Below are 12,698 nucleotides of genomic sequence, written 5' to 3'. Positions count from 1 at the left end.
GGAATGTAGTAGAATGTAATGTGTTTTCTAAAATGCTCGAAACTCTTTTGTTTTAGTTGAACAGTTGAACACGCCCAGTAATGCTCGTGGGCGTGTTTTAAATGTGCCGTGTGAACTGAATCCTGTCTTGAAAACGCACTGTACATCACAAACCTAATCAAAACTACAATTTGAAAACTGCTGTAAAACTTGAATGTCGACTTTGGTTGATCAAGTTTTAAAACCCAAACCAAATTCTAAAATGTCTGTTTTCTCTGCTTTTATTCTCCTTAGGTTTGGATATCATTCAGGGTCAGCGAAAAGCCATTGACGGATCCATCCTTGACGCTTCGAACCTCCTGGCCAGCCTTCCCGAAACGAAACGCGGAGAGGCCGACGTGGTCTACGAAGTCAAGCGCTTCCCGTCCCACGGTCGCCTCACCCTCGGCGGACAAGACTTACCCCGGGAGTCGCCCTACTTCATGCAAGAAGACGTGGACAACGGCGCCGTGGAGTACCTTCACGACGACTCCGGCGCCGCTTCCGATAGCTTTGCGTTCAGCGCGAGACTAAGGACCCCGGGCCAAGGTACCGTTTCACCAGCCGAATCCGTTGTGTTGGAGGAAGTCTTCAACATACCGATCAGGCGACGGGGTTCTGACCCACCGGAATTGGTCACTTCGGACATGCTCCTCGAAGTCCTCCAAGACTCCATGACGATCTTGACCCAGAAACATCTCAACACTCAAGACGAAGACAGCCCGCCGGATGAGGTTCACTTCAAGGTGACCAGGCCGCCAGGAAACGGCATGCTTTTGGACTTGCTGAGAATGGACGTCGCATCGGATTTCACCCAAGACATGGTCAATCGCGGTCAAATCGGCTTCCAGAGCAACGGCAGTCTCCAAGAAGGCTTTTTTGAGTTTTATGTCACGGACGGCGAGCACCAAACCGAGTCGCACACCCTTCACATTGGCGTCCTCGCTCATACGTTGGTCCTCAGCAAAGCTCCCGAATTCAAAGTTAAACAAGGCGACGACGAGACACTGATAACTGAAGAGATGCTGAAAGCGTCTACTGGCGGACCGCTGAAAGAGGACGTCCTGTATAAGATCACGAGCGTCCCGAAATACGCGGCCGTCATGGTGGACCGCCAACCGACTTCTGCTTTCACCCAGGAGCAAATCCGCCAAGGTCGAGTGAGCGTCCGCTTCGTGAAGTCCACTTCCCCTCGAGACAGCGTCGCCTTCGTGGCTCGAAGCAGGGCAGCAAACGTCTCGTCTGTCCTCAACATCACCGTCCAGCCTCTCGCCAACATCGCCAAAAACCCCATGTTGCCCGAAGGCGCGAAGGTGCAAGTCGATCGCAAACTTTTGGACGCAACCCCGTTGGCGAACAAGACGAGAACCTCGCCAACGTTTACGGTCATCCAGCAACCGAAAGGGGCGCGGTTCGTCCTCGCCGATGGCCCGTTTGCAGGTCAAACCGTCGACTCTTTCAGCCAACAGGAGCTGGACGATGGACGCGTCGCGATGGAGATCAAACCGACCCGTCCCAAGTCAAAATCGGGTGTAAATCAAGACGAAGCTAGGTTTTTACTCAAAGCTCATGGCGTCCCACCTGCAGAATGTGTCCTGTCTTTCCAAACCAGTCCTTACAATGGCTCCGGGGTGTATCCTGTCACTCTTTTGAGGGTCCCGGTGGGTAACGACCTCCCCGTCGGCACCCAAGGGATCCCGCGCATGGGCAACGCACACTGGCCCACCACCGCTCCCACCGGCACGCACAGGAAACCGGTCGCATCCAGACGCAGCAACATCTGGTCCATTCTGATCCCGATTCTTGTCATTCTGCTGCTGCTGCTCCTGGCGGCCATCTTGGCTTACTACGTGATCCACAAGAACAAGACGGGCAAGCACAACGTCCAGTCGGCGACCTCCAAGCCCAAAAACGGAGAGGTGGCCGGCACGGAGACTTTCCGCAAGACCGACGCCGCCAATAACATCCCTATGGCGACGGTGGGGGGCAAAGACGCCGACCCGGAGTTGTTGCAGCACTGTCGAACGTCGAGCCCCGGCAAGAACCAATACTGGGTGTAGGACTTCGGCGAACTCAAGACAGACACTCGCCTCATCCAATTCAACTTTTCCTCTCGCCTCAGCAGTTTAGAGGTGCACGATGTACGAAAATTATCCTTCTCTGCGGGATATGTTTCGCAGTGTAGCATTAAAACGTGCGATTTAGTCGATTGCAAGTGTCATACCGCGACAAAACCTTGAAAAATATAACGTTTTACTGTAAACCGTCTCTTGCCTTTTCACACATTTTACCGGTAACGCTGCCCGGTGACATCGCAAAGATTTAATGCCGTACTGCGGACCGTTCCTGGCAAAACCGAAAACACGTCCACGGCGTGAGAGTTGCATGGTGCACCTTTAATCTATCGCTAATCTCCTTTTTTCTCAACAAAACTGTGGACTTCTCTCAGGCAACGAACACTGAAACTCTTTGGGCAACGGAAGAGACTATTTCCTATCGTAGGAGCTCTTGGCTATTTATTTTAGTTTTTGGTTTATCCTCTTTGCGACGGGCACGAAAGAAAGACATGAACATGCTTAGTGTTTGCAAACCAGTATTACCCAAGTGCCCCGGTTTTCCCCGTGCTAGAGTTACTCGTAAGGTTAGATCATTTAAACATTTTATAAGCGATTGTTGTTGTTGTTTTGTCTTGGTGTAAATGGGCGATGTGATGTGAAAATACGCTGTCTAGAGCGACGTGCTTTCTTTTGGTTTGGTTTGCCAGGGTTTTCCAGACTTTTTTGCCGTTTTGTTTTTGTCCGAGAAAAGATTAACGCAACCCCGGATCAGTCCCGACTCGGTTTTGGACAGAAAAACATTCACAAAAACGCTACAATACCCACACGTCATCAATACTCACTAGTGTCTGTACTCAACACTCGTCTAAAATGATTAGATTTCCTGTTTTTTTCTCATTGTCCACTTTTAGTTGCGTGTTTTTACCATCGATTTCAAACTTACAGTAGTTTATCTTGCTGGATAAGTCCCACGATGACACATCCTCTTCGGCGTGTCTTATTTTTAACATTGGACTCTTTCAAATGCTTTTTTGTACCGTATTTCCTGGAGTATAAGTCACACTAGCCAAAAAATGCATAATAGAGAAGAAAAAACATATATAAGTCGCACTGGAGTATAAGTCACATTTTTGGGGGAAAGAACAGACATTTCATCTTGAAATACAGTTTAAAATAATAACAGATGAGAGAACATGGTGAATAGGTGTACGTATGCTAACGCTAACACCTTCAGCTACATGACGTATGCTAACGCTAACACCTTCAGCTACATGAGGCACAGACAGAACTGTGGTAAGTGTCTGGTATGTGAACGTAACATATGAACAGTTATTCAGATAACTATAGCATAAAGAACATGCTAACAAGTTTACCAAAGCATCACTTTTACCCCAAATCACTAAATCCACTGAATTCTTCACCTCTGTGTCACTTCTAAACAACTCCACAAACTCCAGAGGTAGAGGAAGTGCAGATTCTTCTTCTGTGTCGCTTAGAGCCTAGAGCGCCCTCTTGTGGTTGTCAGTGTGAAAATAACGAATAATATCACATATATATCGAGTATAAGTCGCACCCCGGCCAAGCCTTATAGTCCGGAAAATACGGTACTTGCGTCTGGGCATCAACATTCAAGAGACCATCAGAATAAGCGTGGGTATGTGTAGAACTTTCTCAGATACGAGGTTAACAAGGTAAACCTGTTCAAATCAAACCTCGCTATTGCCGTCGACAACTGTAATCCGGGTGATTATTAGTTACGAAAGCATCCGACGTCACGATTAAGCCGTTCGATAATATATCTTATATATGATGTATAAGTCGCACCGGAGTATAAGTCGCACCAGCCAAAAAATGCATAATAGAGAAGAAAAAACATATATAAGTTGCACTGGACTATGAAATGCGGTTGCAAGTGTGAAAATAATAAATAATATCATATAAGTCGTTCCGGAGTATAAGTATACAAGTATAAATATAAGTATAAGTCGCACCCCGGCCAAAACTATGAAAATACGGTATAATTGTTCAATTTAGCCATGACTAAATCCATTGTCGTCACATTTTCTGCCTAATTCCCTCCAAAGCCTTGTAAATATCCATGAGAGCAGCGCTGACCACAGACACAGTTACAGTTACTGACCATTAGAGGACGCTATTGGCCAAAGTGTCAAAATCACATACGTTCAGGTCACAGCTAAACTTAAATGTACTTATGCTATAATTGTCTTATTTTATCTGCGTATTGTTGTTTTTTTACTGTCGGATTAAGGTGTTTTTTCTGTCGTTCAGTATTTTGAACGTGGATTTGTCTCATTTTTCTCCACGTTTGATAGATTTAATAACGATAACATTCATTAAACTGTTAAAATACTGGACTTTTCCTTTGAAACGAGTTCTCGATCTCAAGCAGCAGAAGCAAGTTGTACAGTTTTCTTTTTTCTTATTGTGTTGTCGAATACCGATGTCAGTATTATGTGTTTTCAGTGTTCATGTCCCGTTAAAACCAGGAAATCGCTTCTCGATATAAAAGGAGATGAAATCAATATAACTACTTTGTTCAGGTTCCCACGTCCACTTTTGCCCAGGTTTTACTGTAAATATGAGCTTAAACATCTCTTTTAGTGTCGTTTACGTCTAACTGTATCTGCATTACGTAACATTTTACTGCTGTCGGGCAAAAAGTGGCGCTTTACTTTGGCATTTGTTCTTCTGAGAGGTTATTTTCTCAGCGTTTGTGGTTTCCGTGGCGGTCGCGGTCGTCTTCCGTGTGTCACGTGACGTTTCCGTGTCCGAAGATTTACACAAGTTTTTAAACAGATTCGGCTTTTAAAAAAAACACCATGTGTACCGTATTTTCCGGACTATAAGTCGCACTGGAGTATAAGTCTCGCCAGCCAAAAAATGTATAATAGAGAAGAAAAAAACATATATAAGTCGCACTGGAGTATGAAATGCAGTTGCAAGTGTGAAAATAACAAATAATATCACATATAAGTCGCTCCGGAGTATAAGTATATAAGTATAAATATAGTATAAAATATAAGTATAAGTCGGACCCCGGGCAAAACTATGAAAAAAGGTGCGACTTATGGTCCGGAATACAAAAATGTTGATTTAACCAACGAAATAATGAAATAAATAAAGAAAATAAATGTTAAACCAAATTGAATAGAATAGAATAAAATTGAAACAAAAAAATGCTGTTTTGTGCTGTATTTATCTCAATGTAAAGAGCAAAACAACTCAGTTTTGAACATGTCTTAGAATTTTATTCTACGTACATTATAAATACAAAATACACAGTAGTTAAGGGGATTTGAAGAAGGGATGAGATCATATTTATACTGATCTAAAACAGATGAGAACTCTGCGAGACAAAGACTAAAGAGTGAGTCTTCAGAAAAATTAACTCTTTGATTCCACTTTATAACAACTCCGCCCTAATTAACCTTAATAAAGAACGAATAAAGACTTAATTCACAAACAAATAGTTTGAGTTAGGCTTTGTAACTACTTAATTAAGGAGGTGAAAGCCAGAATCAGTCTTAATAATGTATAAAATAAAGTCTTTGTTCATGCTTCATTAATAAATACTTATAATAATACTCTTCAAAATGTGTTATAAAGCGTTATCAAAGCCGTCTAAAAACACTGTGTATAATTTCCCCCCAAAAACGTTTCTGGTTTTCCAAATTAACAGCGTAGTCGCCATGGTTACGCGTGAAGCTTTCGTATCGCCCCGCCTTTACCGCGCTGTCAAGTAAAAGCACTGTATTTTAACCGCTAAAAAGACGAGTTTCCCAGTATTTGCACTGCGTCGGCTCCGTGTACAAGCGTCTGAGCGTCGCCGCGGTGACGTCAGTGCCTCGTGTCCGACCGTTTGTGCGGCGCGCGTCTTTTCGCTGAGTTCGTGCCGCTTTTTGTCGACAGTTTTTCTCCTCTTTCCGTCCTCGTGTCGCTTCTACGACTTCATTATTTATTTTTCAGTCGCTCGAGGAACATGAAACGAGCGCTTCTGTCAAACTTCAAGTGCCTGATGTAAAAACGTGAGTGACGTTGAGGCGGGATCTGAGCTGCAGCGCCTCGTTCTGCACTAAATAAAGTCATCCTGAGATCTGATTGGCTGGCTCTGTTCTTCTTATTATTATTTATGCTTTAGACGCTTCGACCGGCTGGAGACTGAATTTCCCTCAAGTAAAAATGTACTATTTGTTAATGCTAATAACGAATATTTTGTCATTTGTTGAGAATATTCACCTGTTCAACTGTGTATTTCAACTCCTCTAAAACTATTAAAACTGTTTGATTTTAACTTTGGTGATTTTAACTTTTTGTGAGCGTTGCATCACAAAAATATCGATTTAACCAACAGAATAATACACTTAAGATAAGATATTCCTTTATTGTCCACACATGGGGAAATTTCATTGTTGCAACGCAGGTAGATACAGAGGAAAAGCGATAAATCAAATCAATGTATTTTATTTTTTTATTCTTCATATTCATACTTTATTTTCATTTGTTTGATTCGGTTAAACAGAAAAAACATGCTGAGTAAAGTAAGATGTGATAGAAGCATATTTCACGAGGCGGACGACTCTTGCAGCTGGACGTGTCTCCTATTGTCTTCATCTAATGGAACATGTCTCTTCTCGAGAGCACGACGTCGCTCTCGACAGACGTGGAGGTGCAGTTGTAGAGGCGGTTGATCCGGAGCAGGTCCGTGGGGCTCATCTGAGTGGCCCTGCCGATGGGCACGTTGGAATTTGGGATGGGCACGATGGTCGGCTGGCGGTTCCTGGAGAAGGCGAAGCGTCCGTAGTGCATGACAGAGTTGTAGTCGTAGGGCGTGCCCAGGTTCCTGGTCTGGATCCGGTTGAAGTTGTGCTCCATCCCGCCGATCACGTTCTGCAGCAGGATGCGCACGTGCGTGTCCCGGTCGGAGCGTGTCTGCTCGTGGTTGAAGCCCAGGGCGTGGAGCAGCTCGTGCTGAATGGTGGACAGGAAGATGCACCCCTGTCGCGCCAGGGAGACCACCTGAGCCCCGCCGCGCCGGCCCACGAACGAGAAGCACCCGCCGCGGGACTGGATGTCCACAAAGTCCCTCTGCCTGTTCAGCGGGGTGAAGCGGACGCACGTGGACCGGGCGAAGGAGCCCAGGCCGTTGACGATGGCGGTCCGTTCCCGTTCGGAGTACTGGTTGGAGATGCGGTAGGGCACGTACACGTTGCCGTCGCTGGCTTTGGGCCAGAGGCAGCCTCGTGCGGTGCAGGGGTCGGCGTTCTGCAGCCCGGACGGTACCGCGATGTCTCCCTCCACCACCACCGGGTCGCCAAAGTCCTTCCCCAGATTCTTATTGGCCTTTTCTAGCAGAGTAGAGATGCTGAGGTCGTCGCCCTCCGTCGCGTCGCCCGAGGATTCTTCATCCTTGTCCGACGGGTTCCTGGCGATGGAGAGAGTGTGTGTGCAACAGACGAGCGAGCACAGGAGCACCGTCTGCAACATGATGAGTCTGGAGGACGCTCTGAAGGTCTGAAGAGGAACCAACACTTATACAAGAGCCACATGTCAGGCAACTGCCAAATATGGAGACATTTACCCACAATGCAAAGGGAAGTGGTCGTTATTGCCAATGTGTTTTGGGAAATAACGGTTTCAAAACCTGTTTGGAGAAATGCATCTCTGTTCAACGCTCTTTTGTTTCTGACAATATGAATATATATATATATATATATATATATATATATATATATATATATATATATATATATATATATATATATTAGCATATATATATATATATATATATATAATAGCATTAGCTCTAACCTTTAGCGCTCTTCGTTAGCTCTCTGCATTAGCTCTCTGCATTAAGATAAGATAAGATAAGATAATCCTTTATTGTCCCACATGGGGAAATTTCATTGGTGCAACGCAGGTAGATACAGAGGTAGATACAGAAGAACAGATCACTTATAGGAAGTCTGAAAAACACTTTCAGTAGAAGATCTCCTATAAATAAATAAAAACTTCCATAGACAAATAAATAAATAAATACCATTGCATGTGATCACGACAGTAATTGCACATGAATATGTGTCACGACAGCACATAGATTGCACATGAATTTCACAGTAATTGCACATGAATTCCAACAGCAATTGCACATACGACAGAATTGCACATCAGTATTAGGTTAGGTCAGTATTGCGAGTGTTCAGTACTAACAGTTTTTGTTATAAAGTCTGACAGCAGCAGGAAGGAAAGACCTACGGAACCTTTCCTTCACACATCGAGGGTGGATCAGTCTCTCACTGAAGCTGCTCTCCAGAGCGGAGAGAGTGTCCTGCAGGGGGCGACACTCATGGTCCAGCAAAGATGTGAATCCAGCCAGGACCCTCCTGTCCCCCACCTCCTGCACCGAGTCCAGAGCACAGCCCAGGACGGAGCTGGACTTCTTGATGACTCTGTCCAGTCTCTTCCTCTCCCTCTCTGTGATGCTGCTGCTCCAGCAGGCCACACCGTACAGGAGCTGATGCCACCACAGAGTCGTAGAAGGTCTTCAGGAGTGGCCCTGTCACTCCAAAAGAGCTCTCTCCTTAGCTCTCTGCATTTGCTCTCTGCTTTAGCTCTCCGCATTAGCTCTCTGCATTAGCTCGCTGCATTAGCTCAATCCTTTAGCTTTCTTCGTTAGCTCTCTGCTTTAGCTCTCTGCATTAGCTCTCTCCTATAACGCTCTGCATCAGCTCTCCGCTTTAACTCTCTGCATTAGCTCTTCGCTTTAGCTCTCCGCATTAGCTCTCCGCTTTAGCTCTCTGCATTAGCTCTCCGCTTTAGCTCTCCGCTTTAGCTCTCCACTTTAGCTCTCTGCATTAGCTCTCTGCATTAGCTCTCCGCTTTAGCTCTCCGCATTAGCTCTCTGCATTAGCTCTATCCATTAGCTCTCTTCGTTAGCTCTCTGCTTTAGCTCTCTCCTTTAGCGCTCTGCATTAGCTCTCTGCTATAGCTCTCTTCGTTAGCTCTCTGCTATAGCTTTCTGCATTAGCTCTCTGCTATAGCTCTCTGCTTTAGCTCTCTACATTAGCTCTCTGCATTAGCTCTCTGCATTAGCTCTGTGCATTAGCTCTCTACATTAGCTCCATGCATTAGCTCTCTCTGCATTAGCTCTCCGCATTAGCTCTCCGCATTAGCTCTGTGCATTAGCTCTGTGCATTAGCTCTCTGCATTAGCTCTCTGCATTAGCTCTCTACATTAGCTCTCTGCATAAGCTCTCTGCTTTAGCTCTCTGCATTAGCTCTCTGCTATAGCTCTCTTCGTTAGCTCTCTGCTATAGCTTTCTGCATTAGCTCTCTGCTATAGCTCTCTGCTTTAGCTCTCTGCTATAGCTCTGTGCATTAGCTCTCTGCTATAGCTCTCCGCTTTAGCTCTCTACATTAGCTCTCTACATTAGCTCTCTGCATTAGCTCTGTGCATTAGCTCTCTACATTAGCTCCATGCATTAGCTCTCTCTGCATTAGCTCTCCGCATTAGCTCTCCGCATTAGCTCTGTGCATTAGCTCTGTGCATTAGCTCTCTGCATTAGCTCTCTGCATTAGCTCTCTACATTAGCTCTCTGCATAAGCCCTCTGCTTTAGCTCTCTGCATTAGCTCTCTGCTATAGCTCTCTTCGTTAGCTCTCTGCTATAGCTTTCTGCATTAGCTCTCTGCTATAGCTCTCTGCTTTAGCTCTCTGCTATAGCTCTGTGCATTAGCTCTCTGCTTTAGCTCTCCGCATTAGTTCTCTGCATTAGCTCTCCGCATTAGCTCTCCGCTTTAGCTCTCTACATTAGCTCTCTGCATTAGCTCTCCACATTAGCTCTGTGCATTAGCTCTGTGCGTAAGCTCTCTGCATTAGCTCTCTGCTTTAGCTCTCTACATTAGCTCCGTGCATTAGCTCCCTGCATTAGCTCTCTACATTAGCTCTCCGTATTAGCTCTGAAGGTCTGAAGAGGAACCAAAGTCAAACACTTGAGCCATACACATACAAGAGCCACGTGTCCAGCAACAAATATGGAGACATTTACCCACAATGCAAAGGGAAGTGGTGGTTATTGCTACAAAGCCACTGTGTTTTGGGAAATAACAGTTTCAAACCTGTTTGTGAGAAATGCATCTCTGTTCAACGTTCTTTTGTTTCTGACAATATGAAATCTCACCAAACGTGTGGAAGATATGAACAGTTAGTTTAGAGACTTTCAGCTTCAGAGCAAATCATGAGTGAGTCCGTCCCCAAAGAACTGAGCATTAGCTCGCTGCATTAGCTCTCTGCTTTAGCTCTGTGCATTAGCTCTCTGCATTAGCTCTCCGCATTAGCTCTCTGCATTAGCTCGCTGCATTAGCTCTAACCTTTAGCGCTCTTCGTTAGCTCTCTGCTTTAGCTCTCTGCTATAGCTTTCTGCATTAGCTCTCTGCTATAGCTCTCTGCTTTAGTTTTCCGCATTAGCTCTCCGCTTTAGCTCTCCGCATTAGCTCTCTGCTTTAGCTCTCTGCATTAGCTCTCCGCTTTAGCTCTCCGCATTAGCTCTCTACATTAGCTCTCTGCATTAGCTCTCTGCATTAGCTCTGTGCATTAGCTCTCTGCATTTGCTCTCTGCATTAGCTCTCTGCATTAGCTCTCTGCATTAGCTCTCTACATTAGCTCCATGCATTAGCTCTCTGCATTAGCTCTGTGCATTAGCTCTCCGCATTAGCTCTGTGCATTAGCTCTCTGCATTAGCTCTCTGCATTAGCTCTCTGCATTAGCTCTTTGCATTAGCTCTGTGCATTAGCTCTCCGCATTAGCTCTGTGCATTAGCTCTCTGCATTAGCTCTCTGCATTAGCTCTGTGCATTAGCTCTCTGCATTTGCTCTCTGCATTAGCTCGCTGCATTAGCTCTCTTCGTTAGCTCTCTGCTTTAGCTCTCTACATTAGCTCTCTGCATTAGCCCTCCTGCATTAGCTCGCTGCATTAGCTCTGTGCATTAGAGTTGTCCTGCTTCCGAAGAGTGCACACGCTTTTTTGCTCGCTCCGCTTGCTATCGCTGCTTTCCTTATTTATTTTGCTTTTTAATCAGTTTTTGTCTTCCAAACATTTTTGCTTTAGACTTTTTCAAGTAAACCAAGGATCCGGCCGCGCTAAAGTACGGCGTGTCGTCGGTACACGTTTATATACACGTTTATATGAAAGAGGAACTTCACGAACGATCGGGACACGCACTGGAATCGCTTTAAATTAACTTGTTTTGACTTTATTCGGCTGGATTGAGTGTTTTCATCGTGTCGTTGCGATGTGTCTTGGCTCTGAGTCCCCCGGCTCCGGCCCCGCCCCCCGCCCGGCGCCGTACCGCGTTTACACAAAGGAGGAACTAATGAAACTGCGGAGAACAGTCGTCTTACCCGGAGATCGTCACGTTATCCCGGCGGACATCCTAAGGAAAGCGCAACGAGGCAGACGGGCTGGACGTAAACTCCGAGAGAAGAGAGGGACAAACAGGAAGTCGGTTCCCGCCGTAGTCATGGGTAACGTGAGGTCCCTTCAAAATAAAATGACGGAAATAGCGAGCCTCATGCGGTCCCAGAGGATGTATAGGGACAGCAGCGTCTTGATTTTCACAGAGACCTGGTTAACAGCAGAAATGCCAGACTCTATTGTAGGTTTGGACAATTTTCATCTGCTGCTGGCGGACAGAACGAGAGAATCCGGGAAGAAAAGAGGTGGAGGTCTGGCGGTGTATGTGAACACGAGCTGGTCCAAACCCGAACACTGCACAGTGAGGGAGCAGCTATGTAACAAGGATATTGAACTATTGGCTATTGGCATGAGGCCATATTATCTGCCCCGGGAGTTCTCACATGTGATTTTGATCGCAGTCTATGTGGCCCCGTCTGCCAATGCTGAAGATGCTTGTGAAGCACTGCTCTCCTGCACTTGTAGGCTGCAAACACAGCATCCACAGGCTCTCTTCCTCATCTCTGGTGACTTTAACCACGCTTCTCCCTCTTCTGTTCTACCAACATACACCCAGTATGTTACCTGCCCCACCAGAGAGAATAGAACATTGGACTTGTTTTTTGCCAACACCAAGGATGCTTATTCCTCTTCCCCCCTCCCTCCCCTGGGCAGCTCGGACCACAACTTTGTACATCTGAGGCCTGTGTACGAACCCATCGTGCGCAGGCAGCCTGTGGTGTCCCGTGAGGTGAGGATGTGGTCTGCTGAGAGCGAGGAGGCTCTGAGGGACTGCTTCAGCACCACTGTCTGGACTGAGCTTTATGACCCACATGGGGAGAACATCAAAACCATCACAGAGTGCATCACGGACTACATCAACTTCTGTTTTGAGAACATTGTTCCCTCCCGGACGGTGCGGTGTTTTCCAAACAACAAGCCATGGATTAACCGTGAACTGAAGGCTCTGCTGAAGGAGAAGAAGAAAGCCTTCAGGTCAGGGAACAAGGAGGAGCTGAGGACTGTGCAGAAGGAGCTGAGGAGGAAGATCAGGCAGGCTGAGGCCGGCTACAGGAGGAGGATGGAGGAGCAGCTGCTGCAAAAGAACATTCAGGGAGTGTGGAGGAGCCTGAAAACCATCTCAGGCTTCAAAATCC

The 12,698-nt window shown here is 46.0% G+C and overlaps 2 protein-coding genes across 2 annotated transcripts in view; one reads left to right on the top strand and one right to left on the bottom strand.

Moving 5' to 3' along the window:
- The window catches only part of cspg4 (chondroitin sulfate proteoglycan 4), a 153,108-nt gene extending 150,897 nt beyond the window's left edge, over window positions 1-2,211 (top strand). The window contains exon 11 of the mRNA XM_072434796.1: window positions 274-2,211. Coding sequence (XP_072290897.1) covers window positions 274-2,078 — 1,805 coding nt within the window. The 3' untranslated portion in view covers window positions 2,079-2,211. The remainder of the gene's footprint in view (window positions 1-273) is intronic.
- A 4,422-nt stretch (window positions 2,212-6,633) lies between these two features.
- On the bottom strand, window positions 6,634-7,607 carry LOC140349219 (low choriolytic enzyme-like). Its single transcript, XM_072435489.1, has one exon. The coding sequence runs from the start codon at window positions 7,578-7,580 to the stop codon at window positions 6,708-6,710; it is 873 nt and encodes a 290-aa protein (XP_072291590.1). The 5' UTR covers window positions 7,581-7,607; the 3' UTR covers window positions 6,634-6,707.
- Between the last annotated feature and the right edge of the window lie 5,091 nt (window positions 7,608-12,698).

The sequence above is a fragment of the Eucyclogobius newberryi genome, unplaced genomic scaffold (genome assembly GCF_026437365.1).
Source record: "Eucyclogobius newberryi isolate DKJ021-1_F unplaced genomic scaffold, fEucNew1.0.hap1 SCAF_7, whole genome shotgun sequence".
NCBI classification, from domain to species: domain Eukaryota; kingdom Metazoa; phylum Chordata; class Actinopteri; order Gobiiformes; family Gobiidae; genus Eucyclogobius; species Eucyclogobius newberryi.
This window is presented reverse-complemented; position numbering and strand designations above follow the sequence as displayed.

Coding starts and splice junctions, on each gene's coding strand:
- LOC140349219 (XM_072435489.1), bottom strand. CDS start 7,580: ATGTTGCAGACGGTGCTCCTGTGCTCGCTCGTCTGTTGCACACACACT.